Source organism: Pristiophorus japonicus, chromosome 5 (assembly GCF_044704955.1).
Source record: "Pristiophorus japonicus isolate sPriJap1 chromosome 5, sPriJap1.hap1, whole genome shotgun sequence".
Classification (NCBI taxonomy): domain Eukaryota; kingdom Metazoa; phylum Chordata; class Chondrichthyes; family Pristiophoridae; genus Pristiophorus; species Pristiophorus japonicus.
Genome location: NC_091981.1, coordinates 22201254 through 22222098, shown reverse-complemented (window position 1 = coordinate 22222098; position 20845 = coordinate 22201254). Strand labels below are relative to the sequence as shown.

The following is a 20845-nucleotide window of genomic DNA, read 5'->3' as shown; positions in this document are numbered from 1 at the left end:
GCATTAAACAAAATGGGGACCAGAGGGTCACAACGGCCAGATGCTGAGGTGATACTTACGGTACATATGATCGAGATAGTCCGACAATGAACCATGAGACAATGTGTGGTTTTTATGTTACCTGCTGTCTAACAACAACCGACATACACTATTGGTATACGGCAAGGGTGGCAACTGTTAACATATTTGACAAAGCTAGTATAGGCCAAGAAGTTCAAGACTTAGCCCAATGCCCGAGAACCCTTTTACGAAAGGGAACCGGTCCGACTTCTCAGTTGCCAGAAACCGGGGTCGAGGTCGCCAGACAAATGCTGCGTCAAGGGAATCCGAGAGCCTCATGCCCAAACTATCAATAAGATGATCTTACCCAAGAAACACAAAGAACTTGTATGTGCAATGTACAGCACATGGTTACTAGGGAACATCCGATACAATGTAAACCAGATGAAACAGGGAAAAATACCTGATTGGATAAATAATGTGCAGTTGTCCAAATCGACGAAGGAAAGTACTACCCTCTGCGAAGTTCGCAAGACAACACGTGTTCTTGTCCCCAAGTAATTGTATTACCAGAGAAGTGAAATTGAAAGGTATGGTTCTAGCTATCCCACAGATAGAGGGTACAGATGCCGGACCTCTGTGGGCAGTACAGAACATAGGCGAGATACAAGGCCAATCCCGGATTCAGTTCCACGATACGCCCCCTTATGGGGTAAAACTCAGTGGCACATTAAAAGGGGTGCATACTGATGGTTGCACTCAATATTTGGATGTGAGTGTGCGCACATTCTATGGAAGGAGGGCAATGTATAGAGTGCGGGTTCACTCAGACGGTTAGTCGCACGTTGGAAATCAGCTCCCTTAGGTCAGGGAGGGACTGAGGTGGCAGCCCAGGATGATGGGACGTACTGCATATCTACCAAGGAAAGTGAGTACAAGCATGGTAATGTCATGTGTGATCCCACAATCTAATTTCTGTTTTACGCCTAAAGCTGTAGTCAAACTAGGTCATCGGTACCTATCCCCACAAAGAGGAATACGTTGAGAACATCACTTTAAACAACCAGAAATGGGATGATGAAATGGAACAATGAGATACCAAGTTAGCAATATGTTCCCCCCTCTTGAAGAACAATTGACACAATTGAAAAAAGACACCGAGAAAAGCCTACGGCATTATCATGAGATTTTGGAAGATACCATACAGCATTCGAAGGACATTGAGAAAACCCTGAAGGACACTCAATGCTGGGAACATGTGTGGAATTGGGGAATGAATGTGGATATCCATTTGTGGATTCGTATATTTTGTCACGTATTGATGGTAATACAGTTAGGGCTAGCTGTTGGATGGGGAATTGGATTATGCGTGGCATGCAGAAAGAGGCAAAGGAAAAGGAAAGTAAAGGCTTTAATTATGGAACAGCAAAAATTACTAGCCGAGCACCCTGAAATATTCTGAGACGTAGGCTCCCAAACCGCTTGACTGATCGCCACAGAATGGAGCAGGGGTCACAGCAGGGGAAGTAGAATGAGGTTGGTAAACTTGGGCTGGGTAGCCAAGTACCAAAAGGGGGGACTGAGGTGGGGTTTTCGAGCTCTGCTATAATTAAAGGGTTAAGAATAGGTCTCGGGACTCAAATGAGCCAATAGGTTTTTGCAATGGTCAGCGTTTTAGGTGAACATAAGAATTAGGGACAGGAGTAGGCCATCTAACCCCTCGAGCCTGCTCCGCCACTCAACAAGATCATGGCTGATCTAGCCGTGGACTCAGCTCCACTTACCCGCCCGCTCCCCATAACCCTTAATTCCCTTATTGGTTAAAAATATATCTATCCGTGATTTGATCACATTCAATGAGCTAGCCTCAACTGCTTCCCTGGGCAGAGAATTCCATAGATTCACAACCCTCTGGGAGAAGAAATTCCTTCTCAACTCGGTTTTAAATTGGCTCCCCGGTATTTTGAGGCTGTGCCCCCTAGTTCTAGTCTCCCCGACCAGTGGAAACAACCTCTCTGCCTCTATCTTGTATATCCCTTTCATTATTTTAAATGTTTCTATAAGATCACCCCTCATCCTTCTGAACTCCAACCAGTAAAGACCCAGTCTACTCAATCGATCATCATAAGGTAACCCCCTCATCTCCGGAATCAGCCTAGTGAATCATCTCTGTACCCCCTCCAAAGCTAGTATATCCTTCCTTAAGTAAGGTGACTTAAACTGCACGCAGTATTCCAGGTGCAGGCTCACCAATACCCTGTACAGTTGCAGCAGGACCTCCCTGCTTTTGTACTCCATCCCTCTCGCAATGAAGGCCAACATTCCATTCGCCTTCCTGATTATCTGCTGCACCTGCAAACTAACTTTTTGGGATTCATGCACAAGGACCCCCAGGTCCCTCTGCACCGCAGCATATTGTAATTACTCCCCATTCAAATAATATTCCCTTTTACTGTTTTTTTTCTCCCCAAGGTGGATGACCTCACATTTTCCGACATTGTATTCCATCTGCCAAACCTTAGCCCATTCGCTTAACCTATCTAAATCTCTTTGCAGCCTCTCTGTGTCCTCTACACAACCCACTTTCCCACTAATCTTTGTGTCATCTGCAAATTTTGTTACACTACACTCTGTCCCCTCTTCCAGGTCATCTATGTATATTGTAAACAGTTGTGGTCCCAGCACCGATCCCTATGGCACACCACTAACCACCGATTTCCAACCCGAAAAGGACCCATTTATCCCAACTCTCTTTCTGCTAGCCAGCCAATTCTCGACCCATGCTAATACATTTCCTCTGACTCCGCGTACCTTTATCTTCTGCAGTAACCTTTTGAGTGGCACCTTATCGAATGCCTTTTGGAAATCTAAATACACCGCATCCATCGGTACACTTCTATCCACCATGCTCGTTATATCCTCAAAGGATTCCAGTAAATTAGTTAAACATTATTTCCCCTTCATGAATCCATGTTGCGCCTGCTTGATTGCACTATTCCTATCTAGATGTCCCGCTATTTCTTCCTTAATGATAGCTTCAAGCATTTTCCCCACTACAGATGTTAAACTAACCGGCCTATAGTTACTTGCCTTTTGTCTTCCCCCCCTTTTTTTTTTTTTAAAAACAGAGGCGTTACATTAGCTGCTTTCCAATCCGCTGGTACCTCCCCAGAGTCCAGAGAATTTTGGTAGATTATAACAAATGCATCTGCTATAACTTCCGCCATCTCTTTTAATACCCTGGGATGCATTTCATCAGGACCAGGGGTCTTGTCTACCTTGAGATCCATTAGCCTGTCCAGCACTACCCCCCCTAGTGATAGTGATTGTCTCAAGGTCCTCCCTTCCCACATTCCCATGACCAGCAATTTTTGGCATGGTTTTTGTGTCTTCCACTGTGAAGACCGAAGCAAAATATTTGTTTAAGGTCTCAGCCATTTCCACATTTCCCATTATTAAATCCCCCTTCTCATCTTCTAAGGGACCAACATTTACTTTAGTCACTCTTTTCCGTTTTATATATCGGTAAAAGCTTTTACTATCTGTTTTTATGTTTTGCGCAAGTTTACTTTCGTAATCTATCTTTCCTTTCTTTATTGCTTTCTTAGTGATTCTTTGCTGTCGTTTAAAATTTTCCCAATCTTCTAGATTCCCACTAACCTTGGCCACCTTATACGCATTGGTTTTTAATTTGATACTCTCCTTTATTTCCTTGGTTATCCACAGCTGGTTATCCCTTCTCTTTGCGTCCTTCTTTTTCACTGGAATATATTTTTGTTGAGCACTATGAAAGAGCTCCTTAAAAGTCCTCCACTGTTCCTCAATTGTGCCACCGTTTAGTCTGTGTTCCCAGTCTACTTTACCCAACTCTGCCCTCATCCCACTGTAGTCCCCTTTGTTTAAGCATAGTACGCTCGTTTGAGACACTACTTCCTCACCCTCAATCTGTATTACAAATTCAACCATACTGTGATCACTCATTCCGAGAGGATCTTTTACTAGGAGATCGTTTATTATTCCTGTCTCATTACACATGACCAGATCTAAGATAGCTTGCTCCCTTGTAGGTTCTGTAACATACTGTTCTAAGAAACAATCCCGTATGCATTCTATGAATTCCTCCTCCAGGCTACCCCGTGCGATTTGATTTGACCAATCGATATGTAGGTTAAAATCCCCCATGATTACTGCCGTTCCTTTTTCACATGCCTCCATTATTCCCTTGATTATTGCCCGTCCCACCGTGAAGTTATTATTTGGGGGCCTATAAACTACGCCCACCAGTGACTTTTTCCCCTTACTATCTCTAATCTCCACCCACAATGATTCAACATTTTGTTCATTAGAGCCAATATCGTCTCTCACAACTGCCCTGATGTCATCCTTTATTAACAGAGCTACCCCACCTCCTTTCCCTTCTTGTCTATCTTTCCGAATTGTCAGATACCCCTGTATGTTTAATTCCCAGTCTTGGCCACCCTGCAACCACGTTTCTGTAATGGCCACCAAATCATACCCATTTGTAATGATTTGTGCCGTCAACTCATTTACTTTGTTTCGAATGCTGTGTGCGTTTAGGTAAAGTGTTTTAATACTAGTTTTTAAACCATGATTTTTAGTTTTGATGGGCAGTTGAGATAATGTTAGGAATAACATGTTGACTTTGCAATGACCAACAGGCGTAAGCTGTGTGACCTGGAGATTGAACCACGGGGGCCTATGGAGGGCAGGAAAGCAGAACAATGGGGGCAGAAGTGAAATGTTAACAGGATACCATCTGGCCTGAACAAGGGGTCAGAAGTAACACGTTGAAGAAACTCCATCTGGTATGAAACATAGGCGAGTGATTATGTGACATGGAAGGAAAGTAACCAATCAGCCACTGTGCCAAGGGATCGTGCATGAGGCTGACATGCATCATTAAGTGTATAAAAGATTGCTTGGAACTTTGTATCGGAGATGCCTGGCTACAGACAGAGAGCAGGCAGTCTCCCCGCCGGTGCAAATAAAGACTACTTGAATCTTTGAACCCAGACCTGGTGTTGTGTTTATTTTAAATACTCCACTGCACTAGTGAACCTCTGTTGTTACAGCTTCAAGGCAAGTATACCTTCCTTAGATAAGGAGACCAAAACTGCGTACAGTACTCCAGGTATGGTCTTACCAAGGCCCTGTACAATTGTAGCATGACTTCCTTACTGTTATACTCCAACCCCCTTGCAATAAAAGACAACACGCCATTTGTCTTCCTTATTGCTTGCTGTACCTGCATGCTAGCATCCTGTGTTTCTTGCACAAGGACACCCAAATCTCTGAACAGCAACATTTAAAAGTTTCTCACCATTTAAAAAAGATTCTGTTTTTCTATCCTTTCTACCAAAGTGAATAACCTCACATTTCCCTCCATGTGCCACCTTACAGTCTATCTATAGCCCTTTGCAGACATCTGCGGGAAGTGTATCCGCCTCCAGCTCCTGACGGACCGCGTTGCGGAATTGGAGCTGAGAGTGGATTCACTCTGGAGCATCCACGATGCTGAGAATGACGTGAGTAGCACGTGTAGCGAGTTGGTCTTACCGCAGGTGAAGGGTCCACAGCCAGCTAAGGAATAGAAGACCAGCAGGAAGAACAGTGCAAGGAAGATAGTGCAAGGGTCCCCTGTGGTCATCCCCCTGCAAAACAGATACACTGCTTTGGGTACTGTTGAGGGGGATGACTCATCAGGGGAGGGCAGCAGCAGCCAAGTTCATGACACCGTGGCTGGCTCTGTTGCACAGGAGGGCAGGATAAAGAGTGGCAGAGCGATAGGGATAGGGGATTCGATGGTGAGGGGAATAGATAGGCGTTTCTGTGGCCGCAACCGAGACTCCAGGATGGTATGTTGCCTCTCTGGTGCAAGGGTCAAGGATGTCGCGGAGCGGGTGCAGGACATTCTAAAAAGGGAGGGAGAACAGCCAGTTGTCGTGGTGCACATTGGTACCAACGACATAGGTAAAAAAAGGGATGAGGTCCTACGAGACGAATTTAAGGAGCTAGGAGCTAAATTAAAAAGTAGGACCTCAAAAGTAGTAATCTCAGGATTGCTACCAGTGCCACGTGCTAGTCAGAGTAGGAATCGCAGGATAGCGCAGATGAATACGTGGCTTGAGCAGTGGTGCAGCAGGGAGGGATTAAAATTCCTGGGGCATTGGAACAGGTTCTGGGGGAGGTGGGACCAGTACAAGCCGGACGGTCTGCACCTAGGCAGGACCGGAACCAATGTCCTAGGGGGAGTGTTTGCTAGTGCTGTTGGGGAGGAGTTAAACTAATATGGCAGGGGGATGGGAACCAATGCAGGGAGACAGAGGGAAACGAAAAGGAGACAAAAGCAAAAGACAGAAAGGAGATGAGTAAAAGTAGAGGACAGAGAAACCCAAGGCAAAAAACAAAAAGGGCCACTGAATATAAAGGGGCTGCAGGAGGGGTCAAAACTAGAAATCACGGTTTAAAAACTAGGATTAAAACACTCTACCTAAACGCACGCAGCATTCGAAATAAAGTAAATGAGTTGACGGCACAAATCATTACAAATGGGTATGATTTGGTGGCCATTACAGAAACATGGTTGCAGGGTGGCCAAGACTGGGAATTAAACATACAGGGGTATCTGACGATTCGGAAAGATAGACAAGAAGGGAAAGAAGGTGGGGTAGCTCTGTTAATAAAGGATGATATCAGGGCAGTTGTGAGAGATGATATTGGCTCTAATGAACAAAATGTTGAATCATTGTGGGTGGAGATTAGAGATAGTAAGGGGAAAAAGTCACTGGTGGGCGTAGTTTATAGGCCCCCAAATAATAACTTCACGGTGGGGCGGGCAATAATCAAGGGAATAATGGAGGCATGTGAAAAAGGAACGGCAGTAGTCATGGGGGATTTTAGCCTACATATCGTTGGTCAAATCAAATCGCACGGGGTAGCCTGGAGGAGGAATTCATAGAATGCATACGGGATTGTTTCTTAGAACAGTATGTTACAGAACCTACAAGGGAGCAAGCTATCTTAGATCTGGTCCTGTGTAATGAGACAGGAATAATAAACGATCTCCGAGTAAAAGATCCTCTCTGAATGAGTGATCACAGTATGGTTGAATTTGTAATAGAGATTGAAGGTGAGGAAGTTGTGTCAGAAACGAGCGTACAATGCTTAAACAAAGGGGACTACAGTGGGATGAGGGCAGAGTTGGCTAAAGTAGACTGGAAACAGACTAAACGGTGGCACAATTGAGGAACAGTAGAGGACTTTTAAGGAGCTCTTTCATAGTGCGCAACAAAAATATATTCCAGTGAAAAAGAAGGGCGGTAAGAGAAGGGATAACCAGCCGTGGATAACCAAGGAAATAAAGGAGTGTATCAAATCAAAGACCAATGCGTATAAGGTGGCCAAGGTTAGTGGGAAACTAGAAGATTGGGAAAATTTTAAACAACAGCAAAGAATGACTAAAAAAGCAATAAAGAAAAGGAAAGATAGATTACGAAGGTAAACTTGCGCAAAACATAAAAACAGATAGTAAAAGCTTTTACAGATATATAAAACGGAAAAGAGTGACTAAAGTAAATGTTGGTCCCTTAGAAGATGAGAAGGGGGATTTAATAATGGGAAATGTGGAAATGGCTGAGACCTTAAACAATTATTTTGCTTTGGTCTTCACAGTGGAAGACACAAAAACCATGCCAAAAATTGCTGGTCACAGGAATGTGGGAAGGGAGGACATTGAGACAATCACTATCACTAGGGGGGGGTAGTGCTGGACAGGCTAATGGGACTGAAGGTAGACAAGGCTCCTGGTCCTGATTAAATGCATCCCAGGGTATTAAAAGAGATGGCGGAAGTTATAGCAGATGCATTCGTTATAATCTACCAAAATTCTCTGGACTCTGGGGATGTACCAGCAGATTGGAAAGCAGCTAATGTAACACCTCTGTTTAAAAAAGGGGGCAGATAAAAGGCAGGTAACTATAGGCCGATTAGTTTAACATCTGTAGTGGGGAAAATGCTTGAAACTATCATTAAGGAAGAAATAGCGGGACATCTAGATAGGAATAGTGCAATCAAGCAGACGCAGCATGGATTCATGAAGGGGAAATCATGTTTAACTAATTTACTGGAATTCTTTGAGGATATAACGAGCATGGTGGATAGAGGTGTACCGATGAATGTGGTGTATTTAGATTTCGAAAAGGCATTCGATAAGGAGCCACACAAAAGGTTACTGCAGAAGATAGAGGTACGCGGAGTCAGAGGAAATGGATAGAGAATTGGCTGGCGAACAGAAAGCAGAGAGTCGGGATCAATGGGTTATTTTCGGGGTGGAAATCGGTGGTTAGTGGTGTGCCACAGGGATCGGTGCTGGGACCACAACTGTTTGCAATATACATAGATGACCTGGAAGAGGGGACAGAGGACAGAGTGTAGTGTAACAAAATTTGCAGAGGAACCAACTAGGGGGGAGGCCATCTTAGACTGGGTGTTATGTAATGAGAAAGGATTAATTAGCAATCTCGTTGTGCGAGGCCCCTTGGGGAAGAGTGACCATAATATGGTGGAATTCTGCATTAGGATGGAGAATGAAACAGTTAATTCAGAGACCATGGTCTAGAACTTAAAGAAGGCTAACTTTGAAGGTATGAGGCGTGAATTGGCTGAGATGGATTGGCGAATGATACTTAAGGGGTTGACTGTGGATGGGCAATGGCAGACATTTAGAGACCGCATGGATGAACTACAACAATTGTACATTCCTGTCTGGCATAGAAATAAAAAAGGGAAGGTGGCTCAACCGTGGCTATCAAGGGAAATCAGGGATAGTATTAAAGCCAAGGAAGTGGCATACAAATTGGCCAGAAATAGCAGCGAACCTGGGGACTGGGAGAAATTTAGAACTCAGCAGAGGAGGACAAAGGGTTTGATTAGGGCAGGGAAAATGGAGTATGAGAAGAAGCTTGCAGGGAAGCTTGCAGGGAACATTAAGACGGATTGCAAAAGTTTCTATAGATATGTAAAGAGAAAAAGGTTAGTAAAGACAAACGTAGGTCCCCTGCAGTCAGAATCAGGGGAAGTCATAACGGGGAACAAAGAAATGGCGGACCAATTGAACAAGTACTTTGGTTCGGTATTCACGAAGGAGGACACGAACAACCTTCCGGTTATAAAAGGGGTCGGGGGGGTCTAGTAAGGAGGAGGAACTGAGGGAAATCCTTATTAGCCGGGAAATTGTGTTGGGGAAATTGATGGGATTGAAGGCCGATAAATCCCCAGGGCCTGATGGACTGCATCCCAGAGTACTTAAGGAGGTGGCCTTGGAAATAGTGGATGCGTTGACAGTCATTTTCCAACATTCCATTGACTCTGGATCAGTTCCTATGGAGTGGAGGGTAGCCAATGTAACCCCACTTTTTAAAAAAGGAGGGAGAGAGAAAACAGGGAATTATAGACCGGTCAGCCTGACATCGGTAGTGGGTAAAATGATGGAATCAATTATTAAGGATGTCATAGCAGTGCATTTGGAAAGAGGTGACATGATAGGTCCAAGTCAGCATGGATTTGTGAAAGGGAAATCATGCTTGACAAATCTTCTGGAATTTTTTGAGGATGTTTCCAGTAGAGTGGATAAGGGAGAACCAGTTGATGTGGTATATTTGGACTTTCAGAAGGCGTTCGACAAGGTCCCACACAAGAGATTGATGTGCAAAGTTAGAGCACATGGGATTGGGGGTAGTGTACTGACATGGATTGAGAACTGGTTGTCAAACAGGAAGCAAAGAGTAGGAGTAAATGGGTACTTTTCAGAATGGCAGGCAGTGACTAGTGGGGTACCGCAAGGTTCTGTGTTGGGGCCCCAGCTGTTTACACTGTACATTAATGATTTAGATGAGGGGATTAAATGTAGTATCTCCAAATTTGCAGATGACACTAAGTTGGGTGGCAGTGTGAGCTGCGAGGAGGATGCTGTGAGGCTGCAGAGCGACTTGGATAGGTTAGGTGAGTGGGCAAATGCATGGCAGATGAAGTATAATGTGGATAAATGTGAGGTTATCCACTTTGGTGGTAAAAACAGAGAGACAGACTATTATCTGAATGGTGACAGATTAGGAAAAGGGGAGGTGCAAAGAGACCTGGGTGTCATGGTACATCAGTCATTGAAGGTTGGCATGCAGGTGCAGCAGGCGGTTAAGAAAGCAAATGGCATGTTGGCCTTCATAGCAAGGGGATTTGAGTACAGGGGCAGGGAGGTGTTGCTACAGTTGTATAGGGCATTGGTGAGGCCACACCTGGAGTATTGTGTACAGTTTTGGTCTCCTAACCTGAGGAAGGACATTCTTGCTATTGAGGGAGTGCAGCGAAGGTTCACCAGACTGATTCCTGGGATGGCGGGACTGACCTATCAAGAAAGACTGGATCAACTGGGCTTGTATTCACTGGAGTTCAGAAGAATGAGAGGGGACCTCATAGAAACATATAAAATTCTGACGGGGTTAGACAGGTTAGATGCAGGAAGAATGTTCCCAATGTTGGGGAAGTCCAGAACCAGGGGTCACAGTCTAAGGATAAGGGGTAAGCCATTTAGGACCGAGATGCGGAGGAACTTCTTCACCCAGAGAGTGGTGAACCTGTGGAATTCTCTACCACAGAAAGTTGTTGAGGCCAATTCACTAAATATATTCAAAAAGGAGTTAGATGAGGTCCTTACTGCTAGGGGGATCAAGGGGTATGGCGAGAAAGCAGGAATGGGGTACTGAAGTTGAATGTTCAGCCATGAACTCATTGAATGGCGGTGCAGGCTAGAAGGGCCGAATGGCCTACTCCTGCACCTATTTTCTATGTTTCTATGTCTATGTTTCTATGACACAAAGATTAGTGGGAAAGCGGCTTGTGTAGAGGACACAGAGGCTGCAAAGAGATTTAGATAGGTTAGGCGAATGGGCTAAGGTTTGGCAGATGGAATACAATGTCGGAAAATGAGAGGTCATCCACCTTGGAGAAAAAAAAACAGTAAAAGAGAATATTATTTGAATGGGGAGAAATTACAACATGCTGAGGTGCAGAGGGACCTGGGGGTCCATGTGCATGAATCCCAAAAAGTTAGTTTGCAGGTGCAGCAGATAATCAGGAAGGCGAATGGAATGTTGGCCTTCATTGCGAGAGGGATGGAGTATAAAAGCAGGGAAGTCCTGCTGCAACTGTATAGGGTATTGGTAAGGCCGTACCTGGAGTACTGCATGCAGTTTTGGTCGCCTTACTTAAGGAAGGATATACTAGCTTTGGAGGGGGTACAGAGACGATTCACTAGGCTGATTCCGGAGATGAGGGGGTTACCATATGATGATAGATTGAGTAGACTGGGTCTTTACTCGTTGGAGTTCAGAAGGATGAGGGGTGATCTTATAGAAACATTTAAAATAATGAAAGGGATAGACAAGATCGAGGCGGAGAGGTTGTTTCCACTGGTCGGGGAGACTAGAACTAGGGGGCACAGCCTCAAAATACGGGGGAGCCAATTTAAAACCGAGTTGAGATGGAATTTCTTCTCCCAGAGGGTTGTGAATCTGTGGAATTCTCTGCCCAAGGAAGCAGTTGAGGCTAGCAGGCTAGCTCATTGAATGTATTCAAGTCACAGATAGATAGATTTTTAACCAATAAGGGAATTAAGGGTTACGGGGAGCGGGCGGGTAAGTGGAGCTGAGTCCACGGCCAGATCAGCCATGATCTTGTTGAGTGGCGGAGCAGGCTCGAGGGGCTAGATGGCCTACTCCTGTTCCTAATTCTTATGTTCTTATGTATTCTCCTCACAGCTTACTGTCCCCACCTAGCTTTGTGTCATCTGCAAACTTGGATACATTACACTCGGTCCCTTCATCTAGGTCACTAACATAGATTTATAAGTAGCCGAGGCCCAAGCACTGATCCTTGCGGCATCCCACTAATTGCAGCCTGCCAACCTGAAGAAAGACCAGTTTATCCCTACTCTATCCATTAACCAATCTAGTAAAGCAAAATCTCAGAAAGACAAATTTTCACGGCAATTATAATTGCAACTCATCCTTAACAAACTTTCTTCAATATGCACCAATAAAATCTCCACCTTGTCCCAGCACTGATTGCTATCACACACAATTCTGAGGGGGCAATTCAACTATGTCGGGGGCATTAAATGGTCGGTCGGAAATCGGCCGCCTATCTTACTCCCATGATTGTCCTTTGCACAGACTTCAATGCAGGGGGTGTATCACGGATGGCTGATTTGCGACCGTGTGATTTGAATTTTGCATTCGCTTGTTAATATAATACGAATGCCCCACAGTGGCAGACAACAAAAGGAGTCAAAAATAATGTGATCAACTTGCATTTATATAGCACCTTTAATGTAGTGAAACATCCCAAGGCACTTCACATGAGCATTACCAAACAAAATTTGACACGGAGCCATATAAGGAGGTATTACCGCAGGTGACCAAAAGCTTGAGGTAGGTTTTAAGGAGCGTCTTAGAGGAGGAAAGCGAGGTAGAGGGGAGGAGAGGTTAGGCAGGGAGTTCTAGAGCCTAGGGCTCAGGCAGCCGAAGGCACAGGCATCAATGGAGGAGCAGTGAAAATTGGGGCTACTCAAAAAGCCAGAATTGGAGGAGCGCAGAGATGTTGAGAGGGTTGAAGGGCTGGAGGAGATTACAGAGATAGGGAGGGGCGAGGCCATGGAGAAATTTGAAAACACATAAGAGAATTTTAAAATCTTGGCAGTGCCAGACCAGGAACCAATGTATGTCAGCGAGCACAGGGGTGATGGGCGAACGGGACTTGGTGAGAGGCAGGATACAGGTAGTAGAGTTTAGGATGAGCTCAAGTTTATGGAGGATGGAAGATGGGAGGCCGGCCAGGAGAGTGCTGGAATAGCCAAGTCTAGAAGGAACAAAGGTGTGGATGATTTATTAGATTTCAACTAAATAAACTTTTTTGAATATTTCAAAAGATTGTGTTTATTTTTTTTTTTACTGTGGGGTGAAAACTAAGTCCAAAATACCGCCATTTTAATGCACTCCTCCTACATAAGAACTGGATATTAAAGCCCCAAAATATGCCCCAACTTTTGACACGCTCCCCACTTACTGTGAACCAATATAGAAACATCTCAACTACTGCAATAAATAAAAAGATAAGTATAAAACAACAGTGACATTCATTTCATCAAGGCTCATTTCCTCCACATATCAGGTGTAATCTACCCAATCATGGACGACTCAATCTCAGAAGCCACAGGGGAATGAACTTGCCCAGCAGATTGTGTGACTTGAGGTTGGCGGGCTATAGGTGCATATAGGTTGCTCCATGTTGGGATGGAATGGGGTGATGAACCAGTCAGTACTAATCAGTTCTTTTTCAAATGTTTTTAATTTCCTGAGGAAAGTTCTCAGTAAACACTCACAGATCTCCAAAGGTAATTAAGTGCAACTCCGGAATATTCAGCCATCCCCACACTTCGGCCGCGATGTTGCGGACCTCGGTGGGTCCATGGCGGGCGACGTCAGTGGCGGGTTGTGGCCCCACTGCCATCTACATCCTGCTGTCCAAAATGAATTGACGTTGATAGGGCTCGTCAAGCCCACCCAGCACGTTTCCCAGACCAATTCGAGGAAGCGAGTCTGGTGACATCATTTGATGACATGTCATCGGCCGCTTTCCATAAAGGGACCATGGCCAACGTTATCTTGACATTTGTGCTGTCAGTATTCTATGGCATTGAAGTGCTGCAAACACCGACAACTACTGCACAGAGGTGCAAGGCTGCATCCAGATTCTCCCATGACTCCCTCTATTTGCATATCCATATGCAGGGAGATCCTCTTCCCTTCCGGGAAGCAGGGATGTGGTCAGCATAAGCTGGGTGCAGTGGTGCAAACCTTTCAATTATCTCAGTAGATCATGAAATGTTAGTACAAAACCATTCAGCCTCATCCTGCTGTGCCTCTCATCACATCTCCATCATTCTGCCTTCCCTACCCTACTCCTGCACATCCTTACTCACATCAACTTACCTTGCACCTCCACCCATCTCTATATCTACATTATCACATCCCCATCTCACTAGCCACCCCTTCACACTCGTCCTAGTGCAATCATACCAACTAACAACACACAAGGGTAGGCACTTGGGTGCTTTATGGAATGTTCATGTGAAGTTTCTGTTAATGTGCTGTCAAACATTGAAACCTTTATTTTCAACACTGTGTTCTTGGACAGATTTGTGTGCACCTTTGGAAGTGGCTTAGTGAGTTGCAGTGAATGCTGAGACATAACAGTAACTCTCCACAATGGTGATGAGTGTGAAAGGAATGGGTTGGGCATTTATGGGATGCTTTATGGTGTTGGCATGGGGTGGTTCCAACCTGGTGCATCATGTGACAGCCAGGGTGTGCATCGTCAAGTGAAGTAAATCTGGCCATAGTGTGGCCACCCCTGGTGTCCTGGGCAGCAATGTGGTCAGGTGCTGATTCCCAGTGTCCTGTGCAGCATCAGTTGGTTCCAGAGAAGGTTGGCGGTATTGGTGCTGATTGTGATAAGATTCTGAGAACCAAGGTGAAACAGTAGCCGTGCTGATGGAATAGATGACAGGTGAAGTTGAGATGACAGAAGCGATCTGTCAATGGTCAGAGCGCTTGTTTCAATGAGGTGACACTGGATATAGAGTTTGCTCCAAACACTTGTAGCCTGCATAAAGCTCAATCTGTGTTTGGGCAGGGAGTTCCAGAGCTTAGGGCCTAGGCACCAGAAGTCACGGCCACCAGGGATTTTAATCAGGGATGCTCAAGAGGGCAGAATTAGAGAAGCGCAGACATATCGGGGTGGGGGGGTTGTGGGGCTGGAGGAGATTATAGAGATAGAGAGGAAACGAGGCCATGGAGGGATTTGAAAATAAGGATGAGAATTTTGAAATCAAGGCATTGCTTAACCAGAAGCCTATGTAGGTCAGCGAGCACAAGGATGATGGGTGAGTGGTACTTGGTGCGAGTTAGGACATGGGCAGCTGAGTTTTGGATCACCTTTAGTTTACGTAGGATAGAATGTGGGAGGCCAGCCAGGAGTGTGTTGGAATAGTCAAATTCAAAGGTAACAAGGTTATATATGAAGGTTTCAGCAGCTGATGGGCTGAGGCAAGGGCAGAGACAGACAATGTTAGAGGTGGAAATAGGCGATCTTAGTTATGCTGCGGATATGTGGTCGAAAGCTCATAACATCAATGGATGGGAAAATCAGCCGGGCTGTATAACAGGAGCCGATCCAATATTGCAGAAATTTAAATTCAGCCCTCACATGTTGAAATATTAGTTACCTCAGAGAAGCCACATTCTCTCATGAGTGGAATAAAATTACTGGTTTATAAGATGACTCATCACCACAATACCATGCACTGTCCTTACCTTGTTATACCAACATCAGTTACCCTCTCAGAATCCACACACATTGCCATCCTTGTTCATTGCTTGTGATTGTGAGCTCCTGCTCTAGCTTTCATTAATAACCTTCTGCTCATTACAATCAGATTGAACTAAGTGTCCATTTGACTGGATACAAATGTGGATTCTTCAAAATTAAGCAAGGCTCACCCTTAAAGATGGTCAATCTCAAGGTTAGAGAGCTGGTAATATTCTAGGTATATATTTTTTAAACAAGTAAAAAGTAAGATCAGTTTTATTTTTGAACAGGTGCCAAAGTTATTGGTGATAGTGTTAGAGCTGTAAATTAATGGGTAGGTCTTACCTTATAGGCTTGCATTATATAGTGCCTTTCACGATCACCGGACGTCTCAAAGCGCTGTTGTAATGTGGGAAATGCCAATTTGCACCCAGCAAGCTCCCACAAACAGCAATGTGATAAGTGACCAGATAATTTGTTTTAGCGATGTTGATTGAGGGATAAATATTGGCCAGGACACTGGGATAACTCCCCTTGTCATCTTCGAAATCGTGCCATGGGATCTTTTATGTCCACTCAAGAGAGCCAATGGGGCCGCGGCTTAACATCTCATCTAAAAGACGACGGGGCTGAAATTTGGGGAGGGAACTTGGATTTAAGCGGAAATTTACCGCCCGTCGGGAGTCGGAGGGAAGAGCCAGAAAATCCTTTACCCGCTCTGGGGCGCTGTTGGAGTTGGTATCGGGGCAAAAGCGGGGCAGTGTTCATCAGTGAGGGCGTTAACGCAACACGGACGTGCTAACTGATGCATTGCAACCTCCCTCCCCGTCACTTAAAAGGGGAATGACGCTGTGAGGCCTCTGTGGAGCCAACTGGGCCACCAGGGATGGGTTTGGCCGGGCCAGCGGCCTGGCACCCAAGAGGGGATGCGAGGCGACCTGTTGGTACACGGCCGAACCAGCAACTGCCATTGTCGGGTCGAATCCGAAGTCGGCCAACACTTAAAACAAAATGGTGGCCACGGTGGTACACCCTCTCCTTTAAGGGCGGCTGCACCGCCCAGCCACTGGCAGCTTCCTGCCATGCGAAGCTCATGGGGGCATCCCGCGGGGCGGAAAAGGGGTCGCCACCAGGCGGCAAGGGGTTGTCACGCGGTCGATAACGGGTCGGAACGGAAACACTGGGCACGATGGAAACCCGTTTCCAATGCCTCCCGCCCCCCCCCCCCCCACATCGGTGCAGTGGCAATTGCAGATGGGTCAGCCCCGCCATCTGCCCCGGTCGGAAAGGCCTTTCCACCCCGTTACCACCTCTTAAAGGCGGTAACGGGCCCTTTTCTGAAGGGCAATTCCCCCCCCCCCCCGCCCACATGTCCGACAGTGCAGCACTCCCTCAGCACTGCACTGGGAGTGGTGACCTAGATTTTGTGCTCACGTCTCTCGAGTGGGACATGAACCCACAACCTTCTGACTCAGCCCACTTTGTGCACCATAGGCAGGTTTTATTTGACCCGATATCAATTTGCAGCTTTGCAACAAGTTTTAAAAAAGAATTAATCAGCGTTTGCAAATGTGTCACCAGATGATATGTACAATACTTACACAAGGAACAGACTCCCCCCAATGGCTCAATGAGTTCATCCAGTGAGTACTTGAGTCATACAGGCCAGAAAGATCAGTGTCAGGGATGCTGCAGTGCCCATGGGAGAGATACTCATCCAGGAGGTCAAATAACCTGCCAATACCCACTGCCAAGGTTCACACACGGGGGCCGCAAATTCAGCCCCAAAGGGTGCGTACGAGGTGTGCAGGCGCCTGTAGGGGCCCCGCAAGTTCTGGGTCTAGGCATGCTCTTGACAGATCGTACGAATCTGAACAAAAAAGGCAGCCGTGGGCGGAGAGTCAAGCTATTTGCCCAACTTCTGCCCAGCAAATGCCCTTGAAATTCTTGCACTGATAAAAGCAGGCATAAGGCCTGCTAGTACCAGCGTAAGAGTTTTAAAAAATAGAAAAATAAATTCTCAATTACACATTAAAAACCCTGTCCAATAAGGTACATTTATTTTTAGCTCCGTTAAAATATATAAAACAAAATTTCAAAACATTAAAATTTTATTTAAATATTTAATTAAATGGCATTTTAATTAATGTTTTTTCTTATTTATTTCAAGCGTTCGTGTTTTTTTAAAAAAAAGTTATTTCCATTCATACTCATGAGGATTCCGTACAATTGGAAACCTCAAGTATGAATGGAGATTCCCTTCTTTGATTGGTTGGGCCAGCCCATGTGATCCCAGGGACGTGTGTGAAGCACCTGCGTCCCTGGGATACATGGGACCCTGCACAAGTTCACGACCCTTCCGGACTACCAGGTAAGTTCGTAGATTGTTTGCAGGTCGGGGGCATCCGTCTGCGGGAAGCCTCCGATCTCAATTTCTACCCTGTTAATAATGATACTTCAGGCAACGCACTGAAGTCAGCAATCAGTCAACAAGGGAGATTGCAAGGATTCGAAAAAGAACTAAAAACAAATGAGAAATGGGCTCCACTGCTTGACACAATGAAAGTTTATTACTTCTGTTCGGGTTTACAATGTTAAATATTGTACCACACCAGGATTCGTGTGGTATTCTATTTATACACTAACTAGCCGATATGATGTTATGCATGAAGATATTGACAAATGGTGGACCCACATTATAATTATTTAAGTATAACACTGTGGATGAATATTATATTTACACATGTTGATATGATAGATATATTGACAGTTGGGGTTTTGATCTTGGGATGCCATGGGAATGGTGGCATAGTGGTTATATTACTAGACTAGTAATCTAGAGGCCTGAGCTAATGATCTGGGGATATGAGTTCAAATCCCACCACAGCAGCTGGGGAATATAAATTGAGTTAATTAAATAAGTCTGGAGTTAAAAAGCTAGTGTCAGTAATGATGACTATGAAACTACTGGATTGTCATAAAACCCCAACTGGTTCACTATACCCTTTAGGGAAGGAAATCTGTTGTTCTTACCCAGTCTGGCCTATGTGTGTGATTCCAGACCCACAGCAATGTGGTTGACTCTTAACTGTCCTTTGAAATAGCCAAAAAAAACACTTAGTTGTCAAGAAGGTAGCTTATCATCACCTTCGAAGGCAGTTAGGGATGAGAAATAAATGCTGCCCATATCCAGTGAATGAATAAAAAAAAATATTAATTTAGAGACAGTAGTTTTAGTTTTTCTATTTTGAAATAGTTGCTTTGTACCATTAGTGGTTTTCAAACATTTACTGTGAGGACAAATATTCCCACAGACCTCCCAAACCCACAACCTCTACCATCTAAAAGGACAAGGGCAGCAGGCGCATGGGGGCACCATCACCTGAAAGTTCCCCTCCAAGTCACACACCATCCTGACTTGGAAGTATATCGCCGTTCCTTCACCGTCGTTGGGTCAAAATCTCTAACAGCACTGTGGGAGTACCTTCATCACACGGACTGCAGCGGTGGCTCACCACCACCTTCTCAAGGGCAATTAGGCATGGGCAATAAATGCCAGCCGTGCCAGCGATGCCCACATCCCAGGAACAATTTTTTTTTTAAAACACTGACGGTCATTGGGAGCGCTGTCCCAGCTCTAAATGACATGGTCAGCTAACCCCACCAAAAATAGGGCTATCTTGGATTTGTATTGGTATACAGCGAGAAAGCCTGCTAGTAAGCTAACAAATACAAAATAATACAGAAAACTGGTAACAGATGGGCAGAAATCTGATAATCCCACTGACTCAATGAGGTTCCTCAAGGGCACCCTAAGTCCCAAGGGATTCAAGTATGAAAGTGTCCTTTAATCGATTGCTGCTCCCATTCTCATATTGCTCAAAAGCTTATGTATAAAAAAAGTGTGGTTTTATGGTGCAAAGTATTCATGATTTGGGAGAGTTGGTAAATCATTTTAAACCATACTTTAAAAACGACAATGCAGTACTTTGTTGAATCTCTGCATTCACCAAGGGGAGGGTTTATGCTGCATGAGAGAGGGTGCATCCATCCACACTTGCCGACAGAAAAATTACAGAATGGCGGGGGGGGGGGGGGGGTGGAGAATTGATAGATTAGTGGGAAGTCCCACAAGACGGTGTTATGAATAATGAATGGCGTCTGGAGAGGACTCGATAGTCAGACAGAGAAGCAAAGCTAGCCCCATCTCCACCACACACATACACAAATTCGCTGAGAATGAAAGGGATGCGGGGATTTGGGAGAAGTTCTGGAGATGTGGGTTTTTTTTTTGCTGGAGTGCCAGTACCTGCTGCCTCATTGAAGTAGACATTTATTCTCTCCAGTTGCAGATAGTCATCACTCTGGTAGGAGCCGGTGGGGTCAATGCCGTGTTCGTCGCTGATCACTTCCCAAAACTTGAAACAAAAAAAAAGGGAGGGTTACTGCAAGAGGTGATGCTGGGGATGGTGTCGCAGCCGGCATTTTTCAGGGAATTGCAGTGGCCACACCCCATTGTCCAGAGAAACCCCTTTATCAAACAACAAGGCACTGCCCAGCTAAACATTTCTCCATTCTCCCCCTGTGAAGAAAACATGTTTAAACCTCAAAATTACAAAGAGGACGAAATGGGTTGAAACATCAGCACCATAGACGGCTAATCGCTTTGTGCCCACGGTCTGCAATTTCACATTTATTTCAACCCAATTACACAGTCACTTTGAAGAGGTTTTAACAATAAAACTCGCTGGTTCGGAGAAAACCTTTACATTTTGTTCCAAGATTATTTCACAAAAAAAAAATCACGCCGTTGTATATTTGAATAAAGTATCAATCTGTGCAACAAAAGGTACAATGTCTTTAAAATCGCACCGTTATATGGTAAATGCATTATTTTCACAAGAGGCACAATTTACACAAATATTTATTCTCGAGTTCTAAATCTCCAACCCAAAATTTGATCTACACATGTAAGTATACAATACATTGATATAAATATATCCGTAAAAAAAATCACTGCAGAGACATTGCTACTTCATCTTTGGCCGCCTATACCTTCGCACCGATCTGATTGCCACATTGCCCGGCCTGAATGTGCACAATCTCACGCATTTTTCACACTTTGTCCTTCTTGTCAGTCGCTAAGAACGAGCCCGCCCTCCATCTCTCCTATTTATAGCAACAATGAACCTGCAGCCCCGCCTTCCCCAAACTCTGGGAATCCAGGATTGGAGGAGCCAAGTCAGAGGCGGAGCCTCGCGTCACCATGTGACAGGGACCGGCCTATCGTAGAACACCAACCTCCTGACTAACCAATAAAAAGCAGACCAGCATCTGCCATTCACAGCATCCAGGTACACTTCATTCCAATCCCCTCCAAGTCTAGGAGTTGGTCCTGTCATAG

The 20845-nt window shown here is 45.0% G+C and overlaps 1 protein-coding gene across 1 annotated transcript in view; it reads right to left on the bottom strand.

The window, feature by feature from the left end:
* Positions 1-20598, bottom strand: part of LOC139263759 (tubulin beta-1 chain-like) — a 34944-nt gene extending 14346 nt beyond the window's left edge. The window contains exons 1-2 of the mRNA XM_070879806.1: positions 20497-20598; positions 19751-19859 (exon numbers count right to left, since the gene is read on the bottom strand). Of these exons, the coding sequence (XP_070735907.1) occupies positions 19751-19859; positions 20497-20553 (166 nt within the window). The 5' untranslated portion in view covers positions 20554-20598. The remainder of the gene's footprint in view (positions 1-19750; positions 19860-20496) is intronic.
* Between the last annotated feature and the right edge of the window lie 247 nt (positions 20599-20845).